Source organism: Procambarus clarkii, chromosome 11 (genome assembly GCF_040958095.1).
Source record: "Procambarus clarkii isolate CNS0578487 chromosome 11, FALCON_Pclarkii_2.0, whole genome shotgun sequence".
Lineage (NCBI taxonomy): Eukaryota > Metazoa > Arthropoda > Malacostraca > Decapoda > Cambaridae > Procambarus > Procambarus clarkii.
The window spans coordinates 30,488,295-30,506,385 of NC_091160.1; the positions used below are offsets into that span (position 1 = coordinate 30,488,295).

General features: G+C 45.8%; 1 protein-coding gene across 2 annotated transcripts in view; it reads left to right on the forward strand.

The window, feature by feature from the left end:
* LOC123751784 (protein turtle homolog A) overlaps positions 1–18,091 on the forward strand; it is a 275,677-nt gene that overhangs the window by 157,948 nt on the left and 99,638 nt on the right. For both annotated transcript variants that reach the window (XM_069322450.1, XM_069322451.1), the window contains exon 2: positions 16,025–16,157. In XM_069322450.1, coding sequence (XP_069178551.1) covers positions 16,025–16,157 — 133 coding nt within the window. The remainder of the gene's footprint in view (positions 1–16,024; positions 16,158–18,091) is intronic.

The window sequence follows — 18,091 nt, forward strand, 5'->3', positions numbered from 1 at the left end:
TGTATTATCACTGAACACCGAATTTCCCGTGTATCCCTCTGATGTGTGTGTGTGTGTGTGTGTGTGTGTGTGTGTGTGTGTGTGTGTGTGTGTGTGTGTGTGTGTGTGTGTGTGTGTGTGTGTGTGTGTGTGTGTGTGTGTGTGTGTGTGTGCGTGCGTGCGTGCGTGTGTGTGTGTGCGTGTGTGTGTGTGTGTGTGTGTGAAAGTGTGTGAAAGTGTGTGTGTGAGTGTGTGTGTGTGTATGTGCGTGTGCATATTATTCCCAGGTGTAGTGAGAGCCTAGGGTGCCCCAGGAGCACTGAGCATGACCATATTGCATGTCCTTCACACAACGTAGCAGCCCCGGGGTTCAAAGCCCAAGACTTGTGGCGTATGCAAAAGTTACCCCCAAACACATTTCTCTAGCGGGTTCACTCAGGCAGGGAAGCAAGTGATGAAGTTTCACAAGAATTTATTAATGGTTCCTCCAGATTTTTCAAGAGTAATAGAGGCGAGGAACTGGGGAGGAAAAAGTTTTCCCCGAGCATATATGATGCTGGGGGGAAACTCCCTTGTCAAAGACTGAGAAAAGTAATTTTAACTCCCTTGCCGTGAGTGAAGGGAGCAATTTGTGCACTCCCAGAGTGGAGAAAACAATTTGGCTCTTCCTCTTGTGCAGGCAAGAAAGCTCTTACACTCTTCTTTTCCTTAAGTGGAGAGACGGCATATTCACGCCAATTGCTTGTTGGGGGTTAACCGCTGTTGCTTGTTGGGGGTTAACAGCTGTTGCTTGTTGGGGGGTTAACAGCTGTTGCTTGTTGGGGGTTAACAGCTGTTGCTTGTTGAGGGTTAACAGCTGTTGCTTGTTGAGGGTTAACAGCTGTTGCTTGTTGAGGGTTAACAGCTGTTGCTTGTTGGAGGATAAAAGCTGTTGCTTGTTGGGGGTTAACAGCTGTTGCTTGTTGGGGGTTAATAGCTGTTGCTTGTTGGGGGTTAACAGCTGTTTAGCCTCTTTTATTCTGGGTCTGGGAGAGTGGGAAGGTTTTCTGACCTTATAAACTCTCTTTACTTCACATTCAGTCAAATTATATCTTAAATGTTATATTCGCTTAATGTTTATTTCTTTTAGAAAGCGAAATATGTATTATTTCATATGTTTTCATATGAAGCCATGAATTCTTCATTTGAATTATTAATTCATATACAAATAATTAATAATAATTAGCCTAATTCTGATCAATATAATCATTCCTATAATGATTAATGGCTCGTACGTTCGTCACACACACACACACACACACACACACACACACACACACACACACACACACACACACACACACACTGCCTGTAGAAATAGATCCCACCTGCTCATCATGGGGGACTTCAATCACGGCAGGATTGATTGGGAGAACAAGGAACCACATGGAGGCGAGGATACGTGGAGAGCCAAACTACTGGAGGTGGCGACTAGAAACTTCTTAACCCAGCATGTCAGAGAACCCACAAGGATGAGAGGAAATGACGAACCAGCGAGACTCGACCTGGTCTTTACCCTGAACGACTCTGACATAAGAGAAATCGGTTTTGAGGCCCCAGTAAGAATGAGCGACCACAGTGTGTTGGTGTTTGAGTACCTGATTGAAGAAGGGTTATTGAACTCGATGAGGGATACCGAAACCAAAAGGTTAGCATACCGAAAGGGAAACTATGAGGAGATAATAAAATTCCTAACAGATATAGCATGGGAAACAGAGCTCAGGGAAAACACGGCCCAAGATATGATGGACTACATCACGCAAAAGTGCAAGGACGCAGCAAACAAGTTTGTCCCAGCATAAAGGAAAACAGTGAAATGAACATGAGAAAAATATGGTTTAATCAGAGATGTAGGCTAGCTAAGCAGCAAAGTAAAAGGGCATGGAGAAACTATAGGAATAACAGGACACTGGAGAGCAGAGAAAGATACCAGAATGCCAGGAATGAATATGTCAGGATAAGAAGAGAAGCAGAAAGACAATACGAAAATGACATCGCAAGCAAGGCAAAGACTCAGCCTAAATTGCTGCATAGCCACATCAGGAGAAAAACAACAGTAAAGGAACAGGTTATGAAATTTAGATTAGGGGCAGAAGGATTCAGTACAAACGACAAGGAAGTGTGTGAGACATTGAATAAGAAATTCCAAGAGGTCTTCACCTTAGAGCAAGGAGAAATCCCACGATATTATTATATCCCACGAGAGATAAGAGAGGGAATAGCTAACCAGGAACCACTGGAAGAATTTGAGATTACCAGCGGGAAGTAAGGAAGTGTTTACTAGAGTTGGATGTGACAAAGGCCCAGATGGAATCTCCCCATGGATACTAAAGGAAGGAGCAGAAGAACTGTGCCTACCACTCTCCATAGTGTATAACAAATCTCTCGCAACAGGCGAACTGCCAGAAATTTGGAAAGAAGCTAACGTAGTCCCGATATACAAGACAGGGGATAGACAGGAGGCACTGAATTACAGACCAGTGTCCCTAACCTGCATATCATGCAAGCTGATGGAGAAGATTGTGCGAAAAAAGCTAGTGGAGCACCTGGAGCGAAAGAACTTTGTAACACAGCATCAACATGGGTTCAGGGATGGCAGGTCCTGCCTCACAGGGTTACTTGAATTCTACGACCAGGCAACAAAAAATAAGGCAAGAAAGAGAAGGGTGGGCAGACTGCATAGTTTTGGATTGTCAGAAAACCTTTGATACAGTGCCACACAAAAGGCTAGTGAAAAAGCTGGAGTGAAAGGGAAGGTACTCCGTTGGATACAGGAGTACCTAAGCAACAGGAGACAACGAGTCAGTGTGAGGGGTGAGGTCTCTGATTGGCGAGATGTTACGAGTGGAGTCCCGCAGGGGTCAGTCCTTGGACCTATTCTGTTTCTGATATATGTGAATGATCTCCCAGAGGGTATAGAATCGTTTCTCTCAATGTTTGCCGATGATGCAAAAATTATGAGGAGGATTGAAACTGAGGACGATAGTAGGAGGCTACAAGATGACCTAGACAGACTGAGTGAATGGTCCAACAAATGGCTGTTGAAGTTCAACCCGAGTAAATGCAATGTAATGAAACTAGACAGTGGAAACAGGAGACCAGACAAAGGATACAGAATAGGAGATGAAGTACTTAATGAAACGGACAGAGAGAAAGATCTAGGAGTTGATATCACACCAAACCTGTCTCCTGAAGCCCACATAAAAAGAATAACATCTGCGCCATATGCGAGGCTAGCTAATATCAGAACAGCGTTCAGGAACCTGTGTAAGGAATCATTCAGAATCTTGTACACCACATATTTAAGACCAATCCTGGAGTATGCGGCCCTAGCATGGAGCCCGTAACTTGTCAAGCACAAGACGAAGCTGGAAAAAGTCCAAAGGTATGCCACTAGACTAGTCCCAGAACTAAGAGGCATGAGTTACGAGGAAAGGCTGCGGGAAATGCACCTTACGACAATGGAAGACAGAAGAGTAAGGGGAGACATGATCACAACCTATAAAATCCTCAGACGAATTGACCAGGTAAACAAGGATAAACTATTCAACACTGGTGGGACGCGAACAAGGGGACACAGGTGGAAACTGAGTGCCCACATGAGCCACAGAGACGTTAGAAAGAACTTTTTCAGTGTCAGAGTAGTTAACGGATGGAATGCATTAGGCAGTGATATGGTGGAGGCTGACTCCATACACAGTTTCATATGTAGATATGATAGAGCCCAGTAGGCTCAGGAATCTGTACACCAGTTGATCGACAGTTGAGAGGCGGGACCAAAGAGCCAAAGCTCAACCCCCGCAAGCACAAATAGGTGAGCACACACACACACACACACACACACACACACACACACACATACTCAACCTCATGTGGTTGAAAAAAAGGAGTTAGGGGAGACATGAGCACCACATACAAGATATTCAGAGGAATTGATAGGATAGATAAAGACCATTTATTTAACACAGGTGACACATGCACAAGGGGACACAGGTGGAGACTGAGTACCCAAATGAGCTACAGGGACGTTAGAAAGAACTTTTTCAGATTCATAATAGTTAACAGATGGAATGCATTAGGCAGTGATGGGGTGGAGGCTGACTCCATACACAGTTATAAATGCAGATATGATAGAGCCCAGTAGGCTCAGGAACCTGTACACCAGTTGATTGACGGATGAGAGGCGGGACCAGAGAACCGAAGCTCGCAGGCACAATTAGGAGAGTACACACTAGGAGTGCCCAGCTTTGCCCAGTGTCCCTCCCCCCCCCCCCCGTTCCCACTCCCACCTCTCTCACAATATTCCCACTCACTTTCGTTCCTTTCTTCCCTATCCTTCACCACCTTTCCTATCCTTCACCACCTTCCCTACCCTTCATCACCTTCCCTACCCTTCACCACCTTCCCTATCCTTCACCACCTTCCCTACCCTTCATCACCTTCCCGACCCTTCACCACCTTCCCTATCCTTCACCACCTTCCCTACCCTTCACCACCTTCCCTACCCTTCACCACCTTCCCTACCCTTCATCACCTTCCCTACCCTTCATCCCCTTCCCGACCCTTCACCACCTTCCCTATCCTTCACCACCTTCCCTACCCTTCAACACCTTCACTACCCTTCACCACCTTCCCTACCCTTCATCCCCTTCCCGACCCTTCACCACCTTCCCTATCCTTCACCACCTTCCCTATCCTTCACCACCTTCCCTACCCTTCACCACCTTCCCTATCCTTCACCACCTTCCCTATCCTTCACCACCTTCCCTACCCTTCACTATGTTCCCTACCCTTCAGCACCTTCCCTACCCTGCTCCACCTTCCCTACCCTTCACTATGTTCCCTACCCTTCACTCCCTCAACTCTTCCTACCTTTCCGTTCGTACCTTTAACCCTGTTCACCCCGGCCGTGAGTGGGTGTCTCTCCCACCCTTCCCCTCTCCCCCGTCTCCCACTCTCTATCCCAGTCAATCCCCCCAACTCTTCTTGAGTCTCCCCTGCCACTCTCTCAATTACCACCTTCCAAAATCTTAACGTTTATTAATATGATAAATAATGCTTAGTGTGGAAGGATGTTTTTATTTTGCGATCTTTTGAAACTAGTGTAATTTGCGCATTTCTATACATAGGGCGGGGCATGAGGCTCGACCACCCTATGTACTGCCCGGTATCCACACCCGTTACCCTGACAAATTTCGTGAGGCTAGCCCAGGGCGTCCAGCTGGCCACCCACTTCGCAGAAACATTCTTATAGCTGCAGCTAATGCTTCGGTAAACCTTTGACTAGAAACAGTACTGAGAACTGCTCGTTGACCATATACCGGAGGAATATACCAGAGGTATATACCGGAGGAATATACCAGAGGTATATACCGGAGGAATATACCAGAGGTATATAATGAAACACTTGCTTGAGGAGAGCAAGTGTTTCATTATTCACCATCCCCAACTCCCCCGTCTCCCCATCATTCCTCCCTCCCCCCATCCACTCGTCCTCCCCACAATCTCCCACTCCCCAGTCCCCTCATCCTCCACACCATTACCCACTCCCCCGTCCCCTCATCCTTCCCACCATCCCCTCGTCCTCCCCACCATTTTCCACTCCCTTGTCCATTGTGTTCCCAAATGATTTAATGTTCCCATTCACCACCAGAAAAATGGGAACATCAAATGATCTGATGTTCCCATCACTGAAAAAAAGGAACAGTAAAAAAAACAAAATTAAGCAAATTAAAAAAAATTAAAAATAAACTATTCTCACGAAATGATGGTCAAAAAACAGCTCAGTTCCAACGCAATGTCACATAAAATAATCAAATAAAAATAAATAACAATCTCTGAAAATTCAATTTATCAATGCAATCGGAAACACTGAAATGGAATCATAACATATTTAATATAGCGACTGTTGCTTTTACGTGCAACAGATGGCGCGGTTTATCAAAAAAATCATGTTGTTGCCTTTCATAGGTGTGGCATCTATATAGTAGGTATATAAAAACATGCGTATATTCGAGTGGAACATTGTGTCAAAATTTCAAAGCAATCAGTGAAGAACTTTTGGAGATTACAGCGTGTGTTGTTCCTATGTCCAACAGATGGCATCGTTTTTTTTTTAAAGCATGTTTTTACCTGTCACAGGTGTGGTATGTATATAGTAGGTATGTAAAAACACACACCTATTCGAATGCAACAATGTGTCAAATTTTCAAAGAAATCGGTTAAGAGGTTTCGGTGATTTCCCTCACATGAAAAAAGCAAAAGAAAAGCATGTTTTTACCTGTCACAGACACGACATGTATATAGTAGGTATATAAAAACACGCTCGTATGCTAAACGTTGTCAAAATTTCAAATCAATCGGTGAAGAACATTCGGAGATTAGCGATTTTGAACAAACGAACATTTACATTTTTATTTATATAGATATATAATGTGTGTGGTGTGTGTGTGTGTTTGGGGAGTTCACTCCGAGTTTGTTTTAAAAATAAAATTTATATTGTTCTCGTTCACTATATATTAGCGATATAGGTGGTGTTCACCGTGACCAGAGAAGCCGTTCACCCACCTAGGGGTCCCCACTGCCATCTCCCACTTGCTCTAAATTCCCCCATTAATCTCCGGGGGTGAGAGGCCACACGACAGCTCTCTCACACCGTGATACGCCGCAGCTCTCCCTCCCAACCATCACAGCCACTTTGATCCTATGTTACTGAAATGTGTGACGAGCAGATAGGCATAAATGACAGCATATATATGTGTACTCTCCTAGTTGTCTCACCTAGTTGTGCTTGCGGGGTTGAGGTCTGGCTCTTGGGCCTGCTTCTCAACTATCAATGAACCAACATATTTTATTTCCACACACACACACACACACACACACACACACACACACACACAGGAAGCAAGCTGTAACAGCTGTCTAACTCCCTGGTAGCTATTTACTGCTAGGTAACAGGAGCATCAGGGTGAAAGAAACTCTGCCCATTTTGTTTCCCCCATTGCCGGGATCTATCCCCCGGATTCTAGGACTACGAATCCCGAGCGCTGTCCACTCAGCCGTCAGGCCCCGTGAGGATTTATTGTGTGTGTGTGTGTGTGTGTTTACTAGTTGTGTTTTTGCGGGGGTTGAGCTTTGCTCTTTCGGCCCGCCTCTCAACTGTCAATCAACTGTTTACTAACTACATTTTTTTTTTCCGCACCACACACACCCCAGGAAGCAGCCCGTGACAGCTGACTAACTCCCAGGTACCTATTTACTGCTAGGTAACAGGGGCACTTAGGGTGAAAGAAACTTTGCCCATTTGTTTCTGCCTCGTGCGGGAATCGAACCCGCGCCACAGAATTACGAGTCCTGTGCGCTATCCACCAGGCTACGAGGCCCCTATAGGGCCCCCTACGAGGCCCCCTACTTGTGTGTGTGTGTGTGTTCCTTTCTACGTAGGAAAATAAGATTTTATCGTTATCGAACCACAACGTCATAATTGTGGGTGTTGTTCCTCAACGTTACAATACATGGTTGTGTTCACGCTGGTGACGCGGACTAATAATGGTCTTCAGACCAAGTGTGGGTGAGGGGGGGGGGAAGGGAGGGGAATATCAGGGGAAATCGCCAAGCATTACGACCATATAGCACTGGGAAGGGATCAGGATAAGGATTTGTGATGGGACGGGGTGAAGGAATGGGGTCTTTGGGGGGGGGGAGGGGGAATAAAGAGTTAAGTTAATATATAAGAAATGAATAAAATAAGGAAATAATTATCTGAAAATTGATTAAGAGATTTTTTTGTATAACTCCACTACGGGCTCACCATAGCCCGTGCTACTTGGACTTTTTTGTTCCAGGTAGCGAATCTTCAACAACAATAATTTACTGCATTTTTTAATTTTTTTATTAAACTAAGAAATATTACATTTTTGTCATTTTTATTTGTTTAAAGGTCGTTAAGTGTTTATCTGGACGTATTTTACAAGAGGCAATTTCAGTGTTGAACTTGAGATTACAACTTGTGTTATCATGATGGTGAATATTGATGTTCAGGTTTTGTATACTGACAGTTCTTTCATGTTGTTCAAGCACACTGTTGGCGTTGGCTGCAGGTATAGGCAAGTTGAGGAGGGTGGGGGAGGGGGGGGGGTCTCCTTGTCAACTCACACTTGACATTAACGAAGTTGTTGAGCTGTTTTTATGTGTTTTATTCCGTTCAGCTCAGAGAAGACTTCGTGAATATGACTTAAGACGAGTCAGTCAACCACCTTTAATCCTCTTGTTTCCTGTTTTATGTCTTGTGATTATCTTGAGATGATTTCGGGGCTTAGTGTCCCGGCGGCCCGGTCCTCGACCAGGCCTCCACCCCCAGGAAGCAGCCCGTAGCAGCTGACTAACTCCCAGGTACCTTTTTACTGCTAGGTAACAGGGGCATCAGGGTGAAAGAAACATTTTGCCCATTTGTCTCCGCCTCCACCCCACCGGGGATCGAACCGAAACCTCAGGACTACGAATCCGTAGCGCTGTCCACCCAGCTGTCAGGCGCCCTAAAAGACCTGTGGTCTTCACAACAGTGAAGACATTGGTCTTGTGGTCTTCACAACAGTGAAGACATTGGTCTTGTGGTCTTCACAACAGTGAAGACAATGGTCTTGTGGTCTTCACAACAGTGAAGACATTGGTCGTGTGGTCTTCACAACAGTGAAGACAATGGTCTTGTGGTCTTCACAACAGTGAAGACAATGGTCTTGTGGTCTTCACAACAGTGAAGACATTGGTCTTGTGGTCTTCACAACAGTGAAGACATTGGTCTTGTGGTCTTCACAACAGTGAAGACATTGGTCTTGTGGTCTTCACAACAATGAAGACAATGGTCGTGTGGTCTTCACAACAGTGAAGACAATGGTCTTGTGGTCTTCACAACAGTGAAGACATTGGTCTTGTGGTCTTCACAACAGTGAAGACATTGGTCTTGTGGTCTTCACAACAGTGAAGACAATGGTCTTGTGGTCTTCACAACAGTGAAGACAATGGTCTTGTGGTCTTCACAACAGTGAAGGCAATGGTCGTGTGGTCTTCACAACAGTGAAGACAATGGTCTTGTGGTCTTCACAACAGTGAAGACAATGGTCTTGTGGTCTTCACAACAGTGAAGACAATGGTCTTGTGGTCTTCACAACAATGAAGACATTGGTCTTATGGTCTTCACAACAGTGAAGACATTGGTCTTGTGGTCTTCACAACAGTGAAGACATTGGTCTTGTGGTCTTCACAACAGTGAAGACAATGGTCTTGTGGTCTTCACAACAGTGAAGACATTGGTCGTGTGGTCTTCACAACAGTGAAGACAATGGTCTTGTGGTCTTCACAACAGTGAAGACAATGGTCTTGTGGTCTTCACAACAGTGAAGACATTGGTCTTGTGGTCTTCACAACAGTGAAGACATTGGTCTTGTGGTCTTCACAACAGTGAAGACATTGGTCTTGTGGTCTTCACAACAATGAAGACAATGGTCGTGTGGTCTTCACAACAGTGAAGACAATGGTCTTGTGGTCTTCACAACAGTGAAGACAATGGTCTTGTGGTCTTCACAACAGTGAAGACATTGGTCTTGTGGTCTTCACAACAGTGAAGACAATGGTCTTGTGGTCTTCACAACAGTGAAGGCAATGGTCGTGTGGTCTTCACAACAGTGAAGACAATGGTCTTGTGGTCTTCACAACAGTGAAGACAATGGTCTTGTGGTCTTCACAACAGTGAAGACAATGGTCTTGTGGTCTTCACAACAGTGAAGACAATGGTCTTGTGGTCTTCACAACAATGAAGACATTGGTCTTATGGTCTTCACAACAGTGAAGACATTGGTCTTGTGGTCTTCACAACAGTGAAGACATTGGTCTTGTGGTCTTCACAACAGTGAAGACATTGGTCTTGTTGTCTTCACAACAGTGGTCACTACAAGCGGGTATTGCAGTAACGGGGTTCTCATACAACACACTAACGACTCAACAACAAATGGATTATATATAATACTATTCATCAATAGTGTTGGGAGTGCATGTGCAGATTCCCAGATGGTAGATAGTAATAGACGATAGAAGGGAAGGGAACTGTCAGGGAGGAAAGTGCCACGCCATTACGACTATACAGCACCGGGAAGGGATCAGGATAAGGATTTGGGATGGGGACGGATGGAGGGCATCAATGGTGCCCAACCATTTGGACGGTCGGGGTGTTACGGACCCGAATCCAGCGTCCGAGCCTGGAGCAGTGACGACCACGCCATCTGTGGGTCAGCTCCCGAAACCCCCTCCAAATGGACGACGACACCTGGTGTGGATGAGGTGTACTGGCCACCAGGGCCAGTTTCCAGTCCTATTCAGCTCACAACACAACCGCTGCTGACCTCTGGAGAGGTGGTGCTCAGACAACAACGCCATCTATGGAGTGGATAGGTGGACGTTTGGGTCTGAGCCTGTAAGTGAGGTGCTTTTATGTGTCCCTGTTACTGATGACGTGTCTGATTACAGAGTCGACCTGGGACTGCTGTAATGGAAGTTGGATGAGTCTACCCAAGGCAGCCGTCTCGTCACCAAGTGTTTGCTGCAGCAGCTGTGAGTCGCCTCCCGGATGAACATTGTGGTGTTACCCTGCCTGTGAAGTGGCAGTTGAAGGATTGTCATACCCGGGACTGACTGGTGGAGACGCTTAACCACTGGGGTATTGTGGAAAGGAGAGTGATCTGTGGTATCACACGAGGCTCCTGACTAGGGCGCTACCCTAGTATCGCTCGTGGAGTGGCCTAACCAGCGTTGCTGATTCGGAACCTGCCAGCTATCTGTTGGACTTGTGGTTGACGGCCTCCACGGCGGTGCCCCAGTGGAACTGTGTTTTGGCTGGCCTGTGGCCGGGGTAGACTCAGCTTCTCGAAGGATTCGTCGTGAGGCCACGAGAGCACCGAGAGGATCCAGGGTCTTTAGAAGAAGACAACAGTGTATTATAGTGTTTATACCCCCCCCCCCGTGTAATCCTTTATATATATTTATTGGTGACGGTGATAATTATATTATATTAAGTTTTTGACTTTATTTCCCTTCCCCTTTTAATTTACTTGCGTTACGGATCACATCCCTTGAAAGCCACTACTGGCTTGGGGCCGGATACCCTTCCTCTAACAACATCAGAGTAAGAACCCAGTTGCGACCCGAGAGGGCCGTAACACGGGGCTTGAACGCCGACCTGCACTAAGCGAGACCGTCGCTCTACCGTCCACCCCAAGTGGTTGGGCAAGATATTGATTGTGTTCCTCTCTAAATGTTGGAGTTTAAGTTCATTTATGGTATCTGAGCCGATGATAGCAAAAGGTTTCACTATTTCGTGTAGAAGCTCCACATTGGTGGCATTATCGATGAGACCAATAACATATTCGAGTCCATCGCCCATGAGCTGAGTGACGATAGATGAGTCACGATTTAATACAATAAACAAAATGTTAACATTCATATTTCACTTGGTGTTCCCCCAGGCTAGTGTGTCTAGCATTACAATCACCCATAACAATAGTTCCAGACCCACTAGTGATTGTTGCACGACAAGACCATTTCTTCACGCCTTACATAGATAATATATTGTTTAACGAAGCCAGCCGCTCTATACCAGTCGTTTATCTGACGCTGATTCCCGGGATCTACGTCTCCGGGGGCCCTGTCTCTGACAAGGCAACCCGTTCTATTAATAGCACGTCGTAGTTTGACGTATAGTTTACATAGGGCCAAAAACCGTCGTACGAGAAAAGGGCAGCGACTCGCGAAATTGACATAATGTCCCATTTTCTGTTGGTGGGTCCTCTGGTAGGTTAGGATGAGGCACTCTAGTACCACCGTTTATTACCGTTTGAAACGCTGGCGAGAACGGGCTGGACCAGGCCGCTCTGTGGTCAACTAGGCTGTTGGACGCGGCTGCTCGCAGCATCACGTCAGGGCTCTGGGATCAGGAGCTCTGGGATCAAGGACTCTGGGATCAAGTTCTCTGGGATCAAGGCTCTGGGATCAAGGTCTCTGGGATTAAGAGCTATGAGATCAAGGCTCTGGGATCAAGGGCTCTGGGATCAAGGGCTCTGGGATCAAGAGCTCTGGGATCAAGGATCTGGGATCAAAGCTCTGGGATCAAGGGCTCTGGGAACAGGAGCTCTGGGACCAAGAGCTCTGGGATCAAGGGCTCTGGGGTCAAGGGCTCTGGGATCAAGGGCTCTGGGATCAAGGGCTCTGGGATTAAGTCACAGTGATCAAGGGCTCTGGGATCAAAGCTCTGGGATCAAGAGCTCTGAGATCAAGGCTCTGGGATCAAGGACTCTGGGATCAAGGATCTGGGATCAAGAGCTCTGAGATCAAGGCTCTGGGAACAAGAACTCTGGGATCAAGGGCTCTGGAATCAAGGACTCTGGGATCAAGGGCTCTGGGATCAAGGGCTCTGGGATCAAGGACTCTGGGATCAAGGGCTCTGGGATCAAGGGCTCTGGGATCAAGGGCTCTGGGATTAACTCTCTGGGATCAAGAGCTCTGGGATCAAGGGTTCTGAGATTAAGGCTCTAGGATCAAGAGCTCTGGGATCAAGGACTCTGGGATCAAGGGCTCTGGGATCAAGGGCTCTGGGATCAAGGGCTCTGGGATCAAGTCTCTGGGATCAAGAGCTCTGGGATCAAGGGTCTGGGATCAAGAGCTCTGGGATTAAGTGTCTGGGATCAAGGGCTCTGTGATCAAGGGCTCTGGGATCAAGGACTCTGGGATCAAGGGCTCTGGGATCAAGGCTCTGGGATCAAGGGCTCTGGGATCAAGGACTCTGGGATCACGTCTCTGGGATCAGAAAGACTGCCAGGGACTGTGTCAGTCTTCCTGAGAACCAAAATTGGGTTGTTATCCTAACAAATGTTAACAACCAGGTTGAACCCCCCCCCCCCCCTCCGTATGTATCCCCAAACAGGTGACTCTACACATGTACACACACCAGGTGACCAGCCCTGGTTGGGGTGACAGTGTTGGATATGTATCCACACACTAACATATTAAGAGTCGAGAGTTATGACTCTTTGTCCTACATTCAACACGTGAAAAAACAAAAAAAAATTCCTATAACATTTGCATTTATGTGTGAGTGTGTGTGTGTGTGTGTGCACGCCATATGTGCTGCTCATTGCAACACTAAAATTAAAATCGATTACGGATTAAAATTGGTTATCTTTCTCTAATATAATCTTAAACTAACTCCCTAACTAAAAGTTAATACCTAAAAGGTTCATGACTGGCCAATAATTCTAATATTATTCACGCGTATTTCTCGTGGCGACCAAATCATCGTCACTCTATATAACCATTTAAAGAATTTCAACTTGATTGGGTTTGGCACGAAATGTTCTCTGAGCAAGTGTCAAGCGCGGCAACATTAGCGAGGTAAATATTATACAGTTGTATAGTCACTTGTTACTGCATATACTTGTATAGAATATTGCTGTTTTAACTTGCATCAATCAAAATATATCACCACCAGTGTCATATAAGAGACGACAACAGAACCAGTGTCATATAAGAGATCACAACAGCACCAGTGTCATATAAGAGATTACAACAGCACCAGTGTCATATAAGAGATTACAACAGCATCAGTGTCATATAAGAGACCACAACAGCACCAGTGTCATATAAGAGATCACAACAGCACCAGTGTCATATAAGAGACCACAACAGCACCAGTGTCATATAAGAGATCACAACAGCACCAGTGTCATATAAGAGACCACAACAGCACCAGTGTCATATAAGAGATTACAACAGCATCAGTGTCATATAAGAGACCACAACAGCACCAGTGTCATATAAGAGATCACAACAGCATCAGTGTCATATAAGAGATCACAACAGCATCAGTGTCATATAAGAGATCACAACAGCACCAGTGTCATATAAGAGACCACAACAGCACTAGTGTTATATAAGAGATCACAACAGCATCAGTGTCATATAAGAGATCACAACAGCACCAGTGTCATATAAGAGATCACAACAGCACCAGTGTCATATAAGAGACCAAAACAGCATCAGTGTCATATAAGAGACCAAAACAGCACCAGTGTCATATAAGAGACCAAAACAGCATCAGTGTCATATAAGAGACCAAAACAGCATCAGTGTCATATAAGAGACCAAAACAGCATCAGTGTCATATAAGAGACCAAAACAGCACCAGTGTCATATAAGAGACCAAAACAGCATCAGTGTCATATAAGAGACCAAAACAGCATCAGTGTCATATAAGAGACCAAAACAGCATCAGTGTCATATAAGAGACCAAAACAGCATCAGTGTCATATAAGAGACCAAAACAGCGCCAGTGTCATATAAGAGACCACAACAGCACCAGTGTCATATAAGAGACCAAAACAGCATCAGTGTCATATAAGAGACCACAACAGCACCAGTGTCATATAAGAGACCAAAACAGCATCAGTGTCATATAAGAGACCAAAACAGCATCAGTGTCATATAAGAGATCACAACAGCACCAGTGTCATATAAGAGACCAAAACAGCATCAGTGTCATATAAGAGATCACAACAGCACCAGTGTCATATAAGAGACCAAAACAGCATCAGTGTCATATAAGAGATCACAACAGCACCAGTGTCATATAAGAGACCAAAACAGCATCAGTGTCATATAAAAAAAAACACAAAACCATCATGGTATTAAAACCACAATTTCATTATTATCAAAAGTCCCGGAATTTCGGCTTTCTATATCTATATAAAAGCCTGACACAGCCTTGCTGCCTCGAGAACACACTTCCAGGACGACCGTACAACACTGACCATAATTTACAAGTTCCTTTTGCGCAAACAGAACAATTTCCTTGTTCGAATCCAGTTACAAACAAAAGAAAAATGAGATGAAGAAACTCGCTTTTGGAAACCGGTTGGCGACCAACACGAAGCGGAAATGAGGGGACAAAATTATTTTGCAATTGCTAGTGTTTTTTTTTTTTATATCTGGCGCAGAGGATATCAAATTTTCCAATTACAGACCTGCAATGGATTACTTAATTTATCACCCCCATTTCTCCCACCTTCACTATGTTGTCCAAATCATCAACATTATAGCCAGTCCCACTTCGCACCAGTAGTAGGATGAGAGGCGGGACCAAAGAGCCGAAGCTCAACCCACCGCTTTGATTGATGGATGCCTTCTACTACGCATCAGTTTGACTACAAACAAGATATCAATGACTGAGCTTTCATTACGTGTCAATAGTCAGGAATATATACAAAATCATTAAAGAACTTAATTACATGTATTTTGAGGGAAAAATGGCAAATTAGAAACACAGAATACTCAACTAGGGAGATTGTGGCTCTTATGTTTGACTGTGAGTTTGTGAGTCAAAAGTCATAATGAGTCAACTGTGAGTTTGTGAGTCAAAAGTCATATTGAGTAAACTGTGAGTTTGTGAGTCAAAAGTCATATTGAGTCAACTGTGAGTTTGTGAGTCAAAAGTCATATTGAGTCAACTAGTTTTGATTGTCTAGTGAGGTAGAGAGCCTCCCACCCCCTCCATCCTCCACTATAGCTTCCCCCTCCATCCTCCACTATAGCCTCCCTCCTCCATCCTCCACTATTGGCCCCCCCCCCCCCTCCCTCACGGACCCCCCCTGCTGACCCAACAGGACAAATGTGTTCTCTGCCTGTGAAGGATATAAAGGGCTTCAGATGCTGTGAAAGACATCCTCTCTGATGAGACCCTTTGCATTCAACTGATTTTTTCTAATTCCAACAAATTTGGTTCATAGAATTTTGCGATTTTGCTGTTTTTTTCTCCTGCTGTATATATATATATATATATATATATATATATATATATATATATATATATATATATATATATATATATATATATATATATATATATATATATATATATATATATATAGCTGACGACAATTAGCTGACGGTGATCTCTCTCTCTCAACAGGTCCGACAAGGCAGGTGTGGGCGGCTGCGGGCGGCGCAGCAGACCTGCCTTGTAACCTCACCTCCCCCGTGTCCAGGGACTCCCCCCGCCTCGTCCTCTGGTACAAGCAGGGGGTCCACAAGCCAATCTACAGGTCAGTTTATCTCAGAAATGTTGGGGTTTTCTCCCTATTCCTGAGTCACTGAGACACCAGCCGCCCTGTGAACGACGAACGACAGTTATAACTGTTTAATTGCTTGTTAGACTTAACTGTGTGATGGTTGTCTTCATCGGCCACTCTGAGGCTGATTGGTTATGGTTGATTCCTCAGTCACTAGGAGAACTTTTTTTTTATAGTTAATGTAACGTTCCAATAACTAGCTACAACTTATACCTGTTACCCACCCAGTCACTAAGACCACTTGCAGTTACCCACTCAGTCACCACGGCAGATAATGACTGTCAGAAATATCGTTATAACAACTTCAACCGTCGAATTAACTGTCTATAACGTAACCGTATGAGAGTTGTATCATCACCAGATCAACTAAATAGTCATCTGCACAACACCACATTCCCTCTTTCTTACGACCCAGTGTCCGTACGACCCAGTGTCCGTATGACCCAGTGTCCGTATGACCCAGTGTCCGTACGACCCAGTGTCCGTACGACCCAGTGTCCGTATGACCCAGTGTCCGTATGACCCAGTGTCCGTACGACCCAGTGTCCGTACAACCCAGTGTCCGTATGATCCAGTGTCCGTACGACCCAGTGTCCCTACGACCCAGTGTCCGTACGACCCAGTGTCAGTACGACCCAGTGTCCGTATGACCCAGTGTCCCTACGACCAAGTGTCCCTACGACCCAGTGTCCCTACGACCAAGTGTCCCTACGACCAAGTGTCCCTACGACCCAGTGTCCGTACGACCCAGTGTCCGTACGACCCAGTGTCCCTACGACCCAGTGTCCGTACGACCCAGTGTCCGTACGACCCAGTGTCCGTATGACCCAGTGTCCCTACGACCCAGTTTCCCTACGACCCAGTGTACGTATGACCCAGTGTCCGTACGACCCAGTGTCCGTATGACCCAGTGTCCCTACGACCCAGTGTCCGTACGACCCAGTGTCCCTACGACCCAGTGTCCGTACGACCCAGTGTCCGTACGACCCAGTGTCCGTATGACCCAGTGTCCGTATGACCCAGTGTCCGTATGACCCAGTGTCCATACGACCCAGTGTCCGTATGACCCAGTGTCCGTATGACCCAGTGTCCGTATGACCCAGTGTCCATACGACCCAGTGTCCGTATGACCCAGTGTCCGTACGACCCAGTGTCCGTACGACCCAGTGTCCGTATGACCCAGTGTCTGTATGACCCAGTGTCCGTATGACCCAGTGTCTGTATGACCCAGTGTCCGTATGACCCAGTGTCTGTATGACCCAGTGTCTGTATGACCCAGTGTCCGTATGACCCAGTGTCTGTATGACCCAGTGTCCATACGACCCAGTGTCCGTATGACCCAGTGTCCATACGACCCAATGTCAGTATGACCCAGTGTCCATACGACCCAATGTCAGTATGACCCAGTGTCCGTATGACCCAATGTCCATACGACCCAGTGTCCGTATGACCCAGTGTTCATACGACCCAGTGTACTCACCTATTTGTACTCACCTATTTGTGCTTGCGGGCGTTGAGTTTTGGCTCTTTGGTCCCGCCTCTCAACTGTCAATCAACTGGTGTACAGATTCCTGAGCCAACTCGGCTCTATCATATCTACATTTGAAACTGTGTATGGAGTCAGCCTCCACCACATCACTGCCTAATGTATTCCATCCGTTAACTACTCTGACACTGAAAAAGTTCCTTCTAACGTCTCTGTGGCTCATGTGGGTACTCAGTTTCCACCTGTGTCCCCTTGTTCGCGTCCCACCAGTGTTGAATAGTTTATCCTTGTTTACCCGGTCGATTCCTCTGAGGATTTTGTAGGTTGTGATCATGTCTCCCCTTACTTCTGTCTTGCAGTGTCGTAAGGTGCATTTCCCGCAGCCTTTCCTCATAACTCATGCCTCTTAGTTCTGGGACTA